Below are 15,664 nucleotides of genomic sequence, written 5' to 3'. Positions count from 1 at the left end.
CCATCCCTGTACTATGCTTTCAAGGTTTGCAATGTTCTGAAGTATAAAGCACTTCCTTTATTAAGAACACATGTTTCTACTTTCTATTTCTTGCCTACACATGGACCACTGTATTCCTATTCACATGGTATAAAATGGTGGAATTACCACCTCTGGTTGGTGTGTTCTCTTATACATGTCATAGAACATTATGTGAATGCTGTTTACATTGCAATGTGAAATCTCTAGATTATTCACATTGGGTAAAAGGTTTACTACTCTTGGCTACATTTTGCTGTACATTTATTGTATTTTCTTTCTCTCCTGTAAATTTCATCAGTTTGAAGTCTCTTTTCAGCACAAATACTTGATGCAAAATGCATCCAAGCTGAATTATCCATGGTATTACTAGAACGATGTATATATCCAGACTATTTAATGATGTTCATGTATATTTTTGAATAATAAAGCCTGTGTGTTTCATGAAGAAATCTGAAGACATTCATTATCAAGCAGTCATGGTGCGAAGATGCGTTCTGTCCTGCTAGCGTTTTGAATCCTACGTGTACAAGCAACTCGCCTTATGGAGCCACCCTACACTTGTTTATGGCCGTTAAGTTCAAATCATGTGCAGTGATGTCAAACAATTTTTTTTTTCTTCCTGTGGAAATGTGTAGGGACTAAACAGGAAAATTGGAAACTCCCCAATCCCCCCCCCCAAAAAAAAAAAAAAAAACAGAAAAAAGTGAAGAGAAAGAAATGCCCAAAGTAGTGTTTGTGGGACTGTTTACCGTTGACTAAGAAAGTCTGTCACACACAGAACTGATAAACTTCATACACAAAGTAACCATCACAAGACATGAGGCTTTCATTATCTCTTTCCAGAATTCAAAAAGAACAGAAAATCCAAGGGATATTTCTATTGATGGAGCTAACTGAAGTCAATCGTCATTAAAGTGATATTTTGTATGTATAGGGAACCTTGATTATGAGGATGACAATCTTTTGTTGTAACTGATCAACCAATCATTTGCGGCAAAAGATTATCTCAGAATTTAAACAGGGTAAAAAAGGAGCACAAAAATTATGTGTAAATCTGCAGATCAACCTTGGACAGTTCAGAAAAGAGCTGAAAAACACAGGATAATCATTCACTCCATTATGGGAATATGTGCTACATAGACAATGCAATCACTGAGACCACACATTCACGCCTAACATGATGTCTCCACAGATATGCAGTTGAAGCATAAACAGTATTCGATTCCTTGAATATATGACACCAAAGAGCTTTGTCCAATGGCCAACTCTTCCAGCGAAGAAAGATGAAGAGTCGTCTGCCTCGAAAGACACAGCAGTGACAATGTTGCCTGCTGAGAGTAGAGGTAGGAATGATAGCAGACTGTGGGCTGCATAATGGCTTGCCAGAGTCATAGATTGACTAGCGCTCACCGGCATTTTATTCCATCCTCCCTGCCAACGACGAATGCCTATTGGATATCACTTTAGTCAGGGCTGCAGCGACTCAGAATGCTCAGGTGCCAGCGTCCCTGCTTCCCTACCCTGCAACATGCATTTGATTGGCTAATTCATCATACTGGGTAATTCTATTATCTGAGGGCCACAGGGGTGTATAGAACATGTTCTCTGAGGGACACACATAATGAAGAAAGGGTACTTGCTGGAAACCACGATTGAAATTAACTGGGTTGGGTGAAAATAGGTAGACGGTTAGTCATCTTTTTTTCTGCTAAGTAAATTGGGTTGTAGTATTTTTGCTCAAGGGGTGAGCTTTATCTGTTCTGAGGGATAAAAAAAGAAGATTTCTGACATGCTGAGGAGTAGTTTGTCTGGGCTAGAGCATTTCATTTCACTGCAATCACTGGTAGGGAGTGCTTCTACAAAGAATCCTAAGGCTTATATCTCTTGCATGATGCATAAAATCCTGAATTTGTGCCGGGATGGATGCTAATGATAACAAATCGATCATTCTACTTAATGATTCAAAGGGGAACATCTGTCATGACATCATTTTGCAAGAGTTCTTAGAAACATTAATCAGAATGTTCCTCTTGCATTAAAGCTAGGAGAGAAGAGGAGTGGTCCACATCAAGTAGCTTTACATGGAGATAAGGCTCTATGACCCGATTGTCTGGTTGGTGACATTTCTGTTGAAGGAACATACCTTTAATGCACCATGAAATATTAAACTAGTTCATGGCCTACTAAACTTGGTGAGAATAATTTGTAAAGCGCATGGCGGGCATGCCATGTGGGGCACCAGGCTATAATGTTACTGACTCTAATATGATTCGAAGCATTTAGGGTTAATAGCAGACCGCAGTGTCATGGTACTTTTTAGCAGACAGATAGAGAGAGTGAAAGGAGAGTGAGAGACGGTGAGAAATTAAGAAAAAATAGAAAGAAGGGCTTGGTCAATTTCACCCCTGAAAAATTGGAAATGTAGGTCAGGAGAGGTTAGAAAGAAGATCACGCTGGAGGAAACTGGGCTGTGCGGATACATTTAGGGCAACAGACTGTATCGGAGGAGCAAGAATTGTATCATTTGGGCCAGCAAGTGAGTCAATATCACGAGGAACCAGTTCAGCATTCTAGCTCTCTCTCTCTTCATCTCCCTTCTTGCCCTTTGTAAGCAGTCCAAGAGAAGGGACACGAGGAAGGAAGGCCGATGAAGGCCTCTATGCCCAGACTCTGTCCCTGCCCACCACACACTACCCACCATGTCATGATGAGTGGGCGGGGCATGTCGTGATGCTACAGTAATATAAGAACATATCAAGGGTATGACAGATGGTACATGTAAATGTCAATAACGACATTGGGCATCGGTGATACCAAGAGGCCTCTTTATGATATAGCAAACTGTCAATCACATCTCTTACTCTTACACATCTACGAAGCAATTTAATATTCTTGACGCCTTTTTTGATCGATTGGTTATTCAAATTTACACACACAAATGTAGGAATTTACTGAATGCATCCTACGAACAACTCATTATTTACACATCACAGGCATTGCTTTGACACGATATTTTTATGTGCTGATACTGAATTACGTTTCAATTAAAATGAAGAGTAAGTCACAGATATGAAACTCTAATCTTCAATTCAGTATCAGTAGATGGTGCTTCAACAACGACCCAACACTCAAATAATTCATGTAACGCAGATGCAATGATCATAGTGCCATGTAAGAAATGTTAAGTCTGAGTAAATATGGCAGAAAGTGGAAGAATCATGAATAGAAGAGACAAAGTGTATGAGATAGTGACAGTATCCCTGTCTTAAGTAAAACACACACTCTCTGTCAACACTGGCCACACACTGACAGACAGACAGACAGACAGACTAGTCGTGTCTGACTGGGAGATAATGTGATTATTATTAACTTCCCAGAATTCCACAGCAAACGAAGCTGCCTCATGGCTCGACACTGTAGCGAAGAGAGGGCCAAAGGAACGTGATTAATTATCCCATATCACAATAGGCAAGGTAAATAGCTAGCCTTCCAGCAAGCCACTCTAACCACACGAGGACAGAGAAAGCTGAGATCTCATTAAGATTAAGAGGAGAGACAAGGAGACATGCAGGGACAAAGATGACTAAATTAGATTCCTGCTGTCTGCCATAATAAAACCTTGTGCTCTACAAGCATCTACAGTGTAAGTACAGTATGTAGAGCCATGGGAGCTCATTATATGTAAGCTGGAAAAGGGAGACAAAATATGAGCGGAAAAGAGATTATGATGTACTCATATTCATATTTATGAAGTCATTGTTTCAATCAGTATAAAGTAAAGTTGGATTGAAACAATATTCATACACAATATTTCAAAGAATATATCTTGTTTGTAATATTTGCACACCTGTCACGTTTCCCCTTTAGTGTAATAGAAAGAAAGCTTTCTAAAGCTGTCCCCGATAATGGAGGTCTTGTACTAGATATGAATCCCTCTGATGGAATGAGTCATCCAAGAATGACTAGCACACTGCCTAAAGCAATGTCTGCAGAATCAACAATGAGTGTTATTAACATCAAGCCTTCTGAGAAAACATTTGCACATTGCTGTCCTCAATATGAGCTTCCCCATTGGCTCTACATAAAAAAAAAGAACTAGAGTAATCCCACGCCCTCTATATCAGCTATAACTTGGCCATCTAGGGTCCATGTAAAAGAACTAGGCAGACATGTGTACAATGCCATCTTACTGTTACCTAAATATCTCATAGAATTTATGATTTCATAACTGATAAAACATGAATCATTTCATTAAACTGTGTATTTCTTTGGTGATAACAGTGACACGAATTGATATATAGTAAAGTGATTATTAGTGGTAGAAATTATGAAAATAATGATTCTAATAATAAAGATGATGATATTGATAATGACAATAATAATAATAATAATAATAATAATGATAATAATAATATTATTAATAATAATAATATCATTATTATTGATAATAATAATAATAATAATAATAATAATAATAATAATAATAATAATAATAATAATAATAATAATAATAATTATTATTATTATTATTATTATTATTATTATCATAATAATTATAATGTCACATTATGTCACAATCACGACTTCCATAAAGAGATATCATTGCCTCAAGTCTCCCTTTGATTTGCTAGGGTAATTTAAACTAATTTCCTCATTTGAAATGAAATAAAAAGAGAAAGTGTATTCTTTAGAGTTGGTATCATTCTCGAGCGGCTATGAACAAACAACAATGATCGTAACAAGAGGATCAACTATTAGATTATCGACAAATATGGATCTGAAAAATATTTTGTTGTATAAACTAATGATATACACAAAATAAATACACCATTGTATCTCTATTTCTAAATTCTATTCAATATGGCCTGTTTACATAATTGACAATAAAAAAAAAACAAACAATGAATATTTAATGAAATAACGGTTCAGCTTCATCAATCATACAAAGCCTAGAAATTGTGCACTGAATACAATTTTTACTGGTTGGGTACATAATTGTTCTTGTCTGTCAATTTCAAGTCCCAGAAAAAGAAATTAAATGAGCATCCCTCAATTCTGTTTTGTGTTTTCCATTGGGGGGAGGATGGCTAGAAGGGAGTGTAATAGAATAAATCTGAAAGGGGGTTGGCATTACAGTCAGGGGCGTAAAAAGGAAACTGTAAATCACCTTAGTCCTAGAAACATACTTCCATTTGTGGGGAACAAGCAGTTCATGGTGTACATACCGACTGTCAGGTAATGGTTACGGCATAATACATGCTATAAATAGAATGTGGGAACATGAAAGAGTCATTGGGGAAGTAGAGTAAGGGTATAAAAACATCTGCTCATCATTCCCTGCAGTGAACTGTCATATCTGGCGGAAAGTGGAACATGTAACCAATAAGAAACCTTCCCATGAAGCATTGCATAAGTCATAGAGTTCAATCAACCAACACACTTCCAGAGAGGGAGTCTATAGCTTTGTCTTATTAACTCTTATGAGTGATCTCACAATATTACAGATTTGACAATGAAGGTAGCAATCTGTATGGGTCCCCTCCATTCTCAAATGAAATGAAAATCTCAATTATTCAACTACATACTACTGATAATCACATCAGATTTAATGTTAAAATAGCAGCTCTTGTCTTCGTCAAAACATGAAATGAATAAATATGAAAGGAATAAGCAAAGTTATATCATTATGGACTAAAAACCAATTATGGAGTAATGCTGATATTGCATACAGGTAAGAATTTGCTTCTTCTTTGATATCAAATCATACTCAATCAACAACTCTGTGAACTCTGAGTCTTGTAGATATTTCATTTTGTATAAATTATTAAATACAGGAAGACTACCTGCAAATAATTAAAACAGTCCATGTATACATTGAGCCTGTCTCCATGTGCTAAATTTCATGCTTCAAATCATCAAATTATATCTTTATACCATATATCAGTCTTTATTACATTTCATCATAAACCTCTTTTGTTTTTTATTCACATTTCTCTGAGTGTTGAGTTTTTCGCATTCACTTCTTCACAAAATTTGATGAAAACTTATGATTCTCTGTGCTGTTTGTTTTTTTCATTATTCTAACAGGCATGTTGCAATTATTAGAGAGGAGGTTTGCTTTATGAAGGTCATGTGACTAGGGGACTCTAACAATTTGCCAGTGGGGTAAAGAACTGACACAGCTATCTGGTCATTATACATGTATCCAAGACATAGAACATGACAATGTGTGTTTGTGGGTTGACTAATGACATCAATCCACATGAGGGGTCTCTGAGATGTCCCATCACCAGATACCAGATACCCTTTTCTCTCTCGTTAATAGCAGGCAGCCTTCATTAACCCTCATATCTCGCAATCTGGGACGACAAATGAGGTCTACATACATTTGAAATGAATGTGCACAGACACCACATACAGTACAATATGACAGAATGAGAAAAACCTTCATCTTTATTAGTACTACTACAGCTACAGTTTCTCCTATGGATCAAGGAATGAAAATAACATGTATCACGAATCATAGTAAACTTTGAAAAGGAAAATGTTACACATGCCTCTTGCAGGCACCAGAAAAATGAAAAGCGAGAAATTTCAGATTCTCTGCTAGACATTCTCTGAAATCCATTTCAGTGTTGACCTCAGCTGATATGAATAGGTGTACTCATCAAATTCAGTAATTGTTTGATCAAAATATAATACTGTAGATTTGCAGTCATTTTATATTTTATTTCTTATTAGCACCCAATAAACCAGACATTAAAAAAAAAAAAAAAAATTATATATAAAATAAATAAATGAAAAAATCTTGCTGGCCTTTGCGGTGTCATCTCTAGTAAATCAAGCCAAAATACATGTAGGAATGACGGTGCCTTCTAATATACATCTTGTAATGACTAATGCACTAATTCACACGAGTATTAACATAACCTTTATTACTACGCAGAATGTTTGGGGATTGAATCCATCGCAACAAGACGGTGTGGAATAGTCTTTTGCAAAATCTCTTCCAGCTGGAGGACCTTGTATAAGCTATTAGGTTATGATACGCTTACTTCAGCTTACTTTACTTTTAATGACAACAGGAGAAGCAAGAAAGATTCACTAGAAGTGGAGCTTTGTGAGTGAAAAGAAAAAAAAGAGGAGAATAATCATAAAATTGTGATAGATACTATAATCAGATGATTCCTAACAGTGTGCTGTTATCACCTGTTCACACCAGTAGAAAACAACATTGGAACTGGATCCTAACGGACTTTTAAGTTTCCATGTATCTCATGACTCAAAGGTAGATAAATATTGAGAGCAGCTCTGTAATTTGTAGAAAACAGGTTTATCTTGCATGCATTGGGCAGAAATGAATTCAATGCTGGCAACCCTCTGTGAATGATAATACTGCTACCTCATTTAAGGCACAACTGTTAGTAGACCTCGCAGATATCATACACTGATTTCTACCAGCAGTTATCAGTACTGGGGAATCTGTATGATGTACCCACAAGACCTTGATCTATATAGGTGAGACTGGAGGCAAGGTTTTACCTTGCTGAGGACAGGATTCAGACATGATGGCCATTATGAGGTCACTTGTCTTAACCACAACCTAGCAACCAGAACCAAGCAACCACAACTATGCATACAATCTGTCTGCTGTCCTTCATGCATTGGCATTTGATGTCAATATTGTCTCTAAATCTATGAACCATTTCCTTCTTGATACACAGTAAACAGCAACTTAAACACAAGGGTCAATTCCATGATGATTTAAGCATGTTCTTTCATCAACCCTGCTTTGCCTTTGTCTTCAATTGAGAGACATCAGCAGCACAAACTCAATTCACCTTGATGACAATAAATAGCACACCCTCAAGGAAAAATTCAAAGATCAACAACTACAATGCATATATTATATCTAAATAACTGATGATGCATTAATAAGATACTGTGATAGCTAAATTGCAATGATCACTGTAAGCAATCTCTACAAAGCTCTGACTGGGAAAGAATGCACACAGCCGACCAGGTTACAATTGATACCAAAAAGACCCATCCAAGCTGGAGACAAGGTTCAGAGTGATGCTGACAATCTCACCATCACCCAGAGGATCTCTCCTTGCCTCGCATCACCCCACACCTCTTGACGTCAGCAATGTCCATCCTCCAATGGAGATTTCTGGCCACTTCCATTTTGTTGAGGGGGCAAGATGTGGTGATGGATCATGGAGAAAGGTGAATACACCGTGCAAACATCCCTCCCTATACATGCCCCTTGGTACACTCCCTATTTGTCACATAGCTATTTTGGGTCTTCCTGTGACACGAAACAGGGGCAATCTCACACAGGCCACGAAGGCAGTGTTAGATACTGTGAATAAATCGGTTAAACTCTTCACTCTGTGTGCCTATCTACCTCACTGAGCACTCACTTTTGGTGCGCATATCTCTTTCTTTCATGATAACATCAAAGAAATTCAAAATCTTCCATGTGACCTGGATTACCACAAGAATTCAGCTTATAAATACACAACAATCATCAAAATACCAAAATAATGTCTCATCAGTTTGGGGGAGAATACCCTAATACTAAAATTGTATTTTGAATTTCCAAACTTACAAAATGAAAAAAAAAAACCAAAACAAAACAAAACAAAGACAAATTTGTTATTGTTTTTATATTAAATGAATATGTACAACAAACACATCATATCCAAACTTATACATCCAGCCTGATCTTTTCGGTGTGGCTTACCTTATCACACAGTGAATTTCATACGTATTGACATGATACACTCAAACGTTACAAATTATTTGGAAGTATATCTTACATGAATACACAAGAAAAACACACAAAGGTTTAATAAGGACTATGTCCAGGTCGTATATCTCATTGCAAATCAACATTAGCTGGTTGAGAAATGGCTGACCTTTTACTTACTTATTACTTACTTATTTTTGTGACAAAGAATGTTATAAAGATGCAAAAAATGCTGAAAAAAAAATGAGATAGAATTTTCTTTTTGTTAAACAAAATCAACCCAAACCTCGCAAGCCATCAACCACTTTAATGATACTTAAAATCGTATGGTAACTAAAAAAAAAGAAGAAGAAGAAAATGCCATAGAATGCAGAGGGTCGTGTAACCTAGCAACAAGCTATACATGGTCTGTACATAGTGATGTACTAGAGATCAATAAAGAACCTGTAGCAAGTGAGGAACAGCTGCTGACAATGGAGGTTTGGATGGAAGGCATTCCTAAAAACAGCCATAGCAATCAAACTTATCTACCACTGTTACATGGCAGAATGTAATATGTGTGTCTCATGAGATTAACATACCGAGAGATGAACATCAGGGCTGGATATTTCTTAGACATTGCTCTAAAACTGTGTCCACAATTACTCCATCAAATATTCAGTGAGTAAACCATGTTTGTCTGATGTCATACTAGGAGCATTGACTGATGATAGATCAAGGGAGTAGATTACAGCAAATATGATAAAGAAATTATCCATGATATTTCTTTTACACACTCATCCTCCCCTCCCACAAAAAAAGAAGAAAATAATGAACACTTCTGAATAATTTCATTCAAACAGCTTTCAAACTAAACATTCATAGACATTAGCAAGTACTTCATCAGCCCAAGACTCCTACTGTTAAAGGGGAAGGCTAGTAACTGATCAGTGGGAATCAGTGGAAATGCTGGGAGATGATTGTTCCAATCCTTATGGGATTCATTCAAGAGTTCATTGTATATCTATTGTTGTGTGAAAATGATTTGCTTCAGAATGGTCTCATATTCAAGTAATGTGCAGTTTAATGCTTCCAGGTTAGCGTCCCTGGTCAGTGACGGAGCATTAATCTGCACATTACTTGAATATGAGACCGTTCTGAAGCAAATCATTTTCACACAACAATAGATATACAATGAACTCTTGAATGAATCCCATAAGGATTGGAACAATCATCTCCCAGCATTTCCACTGATTCCCACTGATCAGTTACTAGCCTTCCCCTTTAAGTCCCCTGCTGTCCATGAGAGACGTTTCATAGGAAACCTAATGTAAAATTCTGCATTGGGTTTGCCCTTAACACGAGGAAAGTCTCTTCATCATTATACACGAGTCACTCCTATAAGGAACATGTAGTTTAAGCACAGTACTTGCTTTGCGTATTTAAAGGGACATTCAATTATGATCAACTTTTTATGTACCATTATTTCACTAATTCATTAACACAATGCATGCAACATACACTGTAAATTCCATGAATTTTCTCTATGTATAGCCACTTGTAATGAGATACAAATTTTATCACACATTACAAATACATAATGAAATTCTTTATAGCCATGAATAAGTCAATTTCTTCTATGATGTTCAGTTTGCTGACAAACAAACCATAAAGTGATAGAATAAGTCTAGACCTAGACAAAATGATATCGAGTCAAAACTCATTAAAAAGTTGAAACCATATTTTATCTTAAATAGGATGTCAGAATGGCATGCTTTGTCAAACAAAGAAGTCTGAGAAGAAAGGGTAGGCTGTGAATTTCTAATATAGCAAATAGTGAATAAATATGTGTATTTCATAACTGTTACATTTTGGTAACATTTTTTTCATCAAAGTTGTGATCAGTCACTGCTAATACAATATTTGTCATATACTGCAGACCTGACCACACAGTATTCACACTTCTGTCAAAGACATGGATTTATACCACTACAATGAATCTATAGTGTATACCACTCTCATGATTTCATAACATTGCTTAAAGGTACATAGAGAATGTTGTAAGGTGGATATACATTTGTATCATACCTTTTTTTATGTATAAGCTCTGCATCAAAGTAGCAGTGTTTTGGGTTTTTTTTCTGACAAAAATGTTGAGTGGTTCCACCAGTCTCATCTAGTGAAGATTTATACATCACAGCTACAGTCAAACATGAAGGGGTCCACTCTAGCCCATGACTACAAACTAAACATCACACATGGGCCAAGTTGTTCACAAACAATAACCATGGTAGTTGGTACCATCTACTAGTACTTTTGGATGACATCACTTCAGTGCTCTTTAGAGAAGTTCATGTTATCATCACAGGACTCGGTTACCACAAAGTGAGTTCACAATGATTCATAATGCCATTCTTTCTCAGGTACTGACATATTACAAACCACACACAAAGCACACACAAGTCACCTGGTTTTCATCAACCTCGAATGCACACAACATTGACCAAGGAAGGTAAAAAGTGCACTAACCTCTGCATGGAAGCTGACCCCTTTACTGTCACAGATCTGTTGGTGAGTCCTCAGCTCAGCCAGCCGCCCTGTGTAGTGACTCTTGATCATGTTCTCTCGAGACATTTCATCACTTCCACCAAAGTCCATGGCCAATTTGTCTGCTGTTCCAAGCTTCATATGCAACCGCAAGACATAAAGAAAAAGATATAGTACCAACATACACCTAATATCCTACACTGTATACATGGAGCTATCATCTCAGGCAAGCACACCCATTTGCTCTTCCATATTGAATGATCAAAAAAAAAAAAAAAAATCACACACTCAAAGATGCACACAAAATATTGTTCAATCAATGATAAAACATCTCATTCACTGAAAATAAACATCTCCTATGATGGATTTGCTACTGGTTCCAGGCTAAGTTTTTGATACAAGCTACACAAGTCTTTAAAGTCAGGTTTGTAATAAAAACTTAAGAAAATATAATGAAAATATAAAACAAAACAAAACAGAAATTAAACTTCATAATACAACCACAGCAATTTCAGAAATATCTTCCAAGCCTTGTAAAAGCACATATCTTTCCAAGGCATTTACTAAATTATTCTGATAAATCTGCAGTTTTGTAACCATGAATGTGAAAATTAAAAGATACATAGAATCTGCAAACATTAAGATGACATTTGACTTCACATCTCAACATTGTCCAACTTGTACATTCATTGTCAACTTCACATTCCTTCACAGGCCATCATGTTTGTTGAGTGGTCACTGCTGCAGCATCACTCGCTTGAATTTCTTTACATATCTTTTCATATGGAACATTTCTTGCCACCTATATGCTGAGAGACTCTAGGGTAGGTACATGTATAGTAACATCACTGATACATAGTGTTAGAGATATGCTTGTTTTGAGTTTGATTTCATGTTTTCTCTTATCCAATTCTATATCTCTCACCACTTGGGACGGTCAGACTCTGGGTATGATATAATAACATGTTTTTTCCACTTTTACAATGTGCTTAATGAAATAAAACGCATCACAAATTCCACGGATTCAGCATTCTCTTACCATGGATGTATCTGTGATAATATTGGCTGTCTTGCTCCGATCTGTAGAGGGCGGTGTTTGGTTTTTGACTGGTGACTGCTTCGTCACTGGTACACCCTGGCCATTCAGTATGGACGCTAACTCTGCTGATTTCTACAGAATACAGAAAAGTAGAAATACATTGTTGTGGTGTATTTCAGAAAACGACAATCTAGAAAAATTTGATACCACAATGAAGGATTAGTGTAAAATGAGATAAAATGTTATGTTATGTCTACCAACCAAATCTGGTGAAATTACATCTGATTCACTGTAAGCTCAAGAAACTTCCAACATTAACTGACTTTCGATGCTGATCTCCCCACATTTAATCAAAAAGCAAAATCTGTTTGGAGTCTCACGTATGTTGAAAGTCTGGTGACATCACAATACAAACTTGTACCTCTCAAATTCTATTTTCTCTCTTTTTAAACTGTTAAAGTCCAGACTTTGACCTTTATCTCTAGCTTTGACCACACTGAATTTCCCATACATCTACACAACTATAAATGCTATGTTAAACTTTGTAGATGTACCTAAGTCTGATAAAACATAAGCTATAAGTACATGTTAAGCCCATGGGGGGGGGGGGGGGGGGTCTAGTTTGGCAAGAGCTTGAAGACCCCTTGTCTCAATGCATTCAGCTTTCTCTTTGTAAGGAGGCTCTATTCATCATCAAACGGGAACTTAAAACTGTGATTTCTGTACCAGTAGTTATTTCATTCTGATATCAGTTGTCTGTTATAAAGATGCCATTATCATAAATATTTAAATCAGTAAGAAGTCATGTCACATTCATATCAGAGTGTGAGTAAACAGGTTGATTATTAGCCTCTTACACTATTCTCCTGCTATATTCAAACGGAGTCAAGATTCTAGAAATAAGAGTCATTAAACATTTAGAGTTGGAGCAAATTTTGGTCCATTTTCAACACAGTTTTGTGGTCATCCATGATTTTCTATTGTTAATGAAAATTAACTTTTCACGGCTAGCTACATAATCAATTGCTTCATTATCAAGGAATATGTTTTCATCCAAATACTTCGATGAATTATCACAGATTATTTGTCTGGTGCTTCTGTGTAATGTGTATGTACATATATAGAGATGGGTGCTTAGCACTTCATGCTCCAACATTGGACAGAATGGTGAATGTCAGATCTATACAGACATTTCTATAGTAAACCAAGTTTATACAATGATTTATAGCTACTGATAATAATATAATCAAAGATGTATGTGTGTATCACAGATAAATACGAGACATTGAAGCCAGGTTAAGAAAAATTTATAAGAGAAATATGTCAAGACACAGCGAAAGTTGTGACTACTCGGATGACTCATGTGGAGCTTTATAAACTTTGTGGTATGGCACAAAACTGGTTGTATAGATATTAGCCTTACACTTAACACTTGCAGCTTTCACTATCAGGCTACACAAGTTGAGTGACAAAGAATGGATGTTAGATATCATAATGTGAAGTACACATCATGTATTGCATACTATAGCATAAATTTGCTTTGTTTCCTACATCTGGTCAATGATAGTACAGATACACCCAAACATTGAACCCAGTCACAGTATCCAGTTTCCTACATTTGTCAGTTAGGGATTCCTTCAAACATGCACAAGCCAAAGTCCCTCTTGTTAGTATTAAAACAATTCAAAGGTGTCCAGCAGCATACACAACACATGTCAGTCTACATTTGCTCATACAATTAGTAGACATTCAAATTGCATGTGCAATATCTATCAATCAGTACGACCCAAAGGATAGGGAGTCATTCTGGAAAGAAGAGATGTTAAGGCACAATGGGGTTTGGATTGGGGGATGAGACTAGAGTTCATAAAGGTTAGACGTGGGCTAGAATGGGTCATTAAGGTTAAATTCTGAAATGAAACATAACTCTGATAACAGATGATATGTAAGTATACATTATAAGCCAAGGATGACAACACCTTTCAAATCAGACTCATCACACTAGGTTCTGGATCTACTATGATTTATCATTGTTAACTGAGCTATTTGATGACATTATACAATGCATTAATTCTCGCTATCGCCGATGACGTAAAAAGTACCCGGATGTTGATTTAAGCGTCATTTACGTGCATTATGGGATAGTCCGGTAGCAAAGTCACTTCCGTTCGTACGCGCGTGATACGTGACTAATGCTATTTACACACACAACCGACTGTATTCTACGTGTACTTCCGGTTTTCTCGACTTGAATTACAGCTTTAATATGATTTGAAATTTCTCCATTCTTAAGAAATTGCTGTTAATACGACTATTGGTTGTTGCTGCGAAGCAGCCATGTGTTGTTCGCACGACAATAAATGAAAAAAATCTGCAGAAATAGGACCCTTACTGGCATGCGAGACATGACGTGGCCGCGTGGGTGAAGTTTGCGGGTGACTCCACAGCGCAGTATGTGCACGCGCGACTTACTAGTAGTGGTGTATAGCACTAGGTAGTAGGCCTAGTGCCTACATACATTGTACTTACTTGGAAGAAGTTGCTTCGGAGACAGGATAAGTTCGAGATCACTGTTCGTTCTCTATTGTGTTCGCGACATTTCGACAGAGAACAAATAAAAAAAAAAAGATGGGCATTCCATGACGATATACTGTATATCCAGGTGGGTGAATATTTTCCAGCATATTTTCAGCATATGCAGAGATGACTGATCTGTGATGTGCACATCGATCGCATGATCAAGCAGTACGCTGTACCGGTATGTGTTAGCTTTATATGCGCTGCGTGCAGTGGTGCATGCTAATGCAAGGCCGGCCGCCGGAGGGGACTACAGTGTACGAGTATGACAGGCCTGGCCACTCGCTGGCTCGGGCGGTACAGGGGCCTAATGTACTAGTATCCGTGGCCGGCGCTGCGCTATAGGTAAGGTATATGTACGCGCACGCTAGCGTTGTGCAAATTATGCTCCGCGCCGGAAGTGCCCTTGCTACCAAGTGCACTACATCTTGACGAAAAAGCCACATCTGGGTACTTTTTACGTCATTGGCGATAGCGAGAATTCATAATACATTTTTCATAAAGTGTTGTAGTATGTGGTTACCATATACAGTTCCATTACATGGAATAAGATAAAAACAGAAAAGTGACAAGGGTAGATGAAATAGATGAAAACAGATGAGATAAAGAATGATATGCATGTAATTACGGTGATTGATATCACAACTCCACATGTTTCAATAGCTGACTTTCCTTCTCTGAAATCAAGATGAGACACACATCTCTCCATTCCTTTCTTTGTAGTAGTGAGGCAATAAATTGAGATA

At 37.0% G+C, this 15,664-nt stretch overlaps 1 protein-coding gene across 1 annotated transcript in view; it reads right to left on the bottom strand.

The window, feature by feature from the left end:
* LOC139740884 (protein phosphatase 1 regulatory subunit 21-like) overlaps positions 1 to 15,664 on the bottom strand; it is a 129,298-nt gene that overhangs the window by 98,609 nt on the left and 15,025 nt on the right. The window contains exons 16-17 of the mRNA XM_071651468.1: positions 12,342 to 12,473; positions 11,285 to 11,437 (exon numbers count right to left, since the gene is read on the bottom strand). Coding sequence (XP_071507569.1) covers positions 11,285 to 11,437; positions 12,342 to 12,473 — 285 coding nt within the window. The remainder of the gene's footprint in view (positions 1 to 11,284; positions 11,438 to 12,341; positions 12,474 to 15,664) is intronic.

This window comes from Diadema antillarum, unplaced genomic scaffold (genome assembly GCF_040938485.1).
Source record: "Diadema antillarum isolate AM-2024a unplaced genomic scaffold, OU_Dant_1.0 seq00000889_RagTag, whole genome shotgun sequence".
Classification (NCBI taxonomy): domain Eukaryota; kingdom Metazoa; phylum Echinodermata; class Echinoidea; order Diadematoida; family Diadematidae; genus Diadema; species Diadema antillarum.
This window is presented reverse-complemented; position numbering and strand designations above follow the sequence as displayed.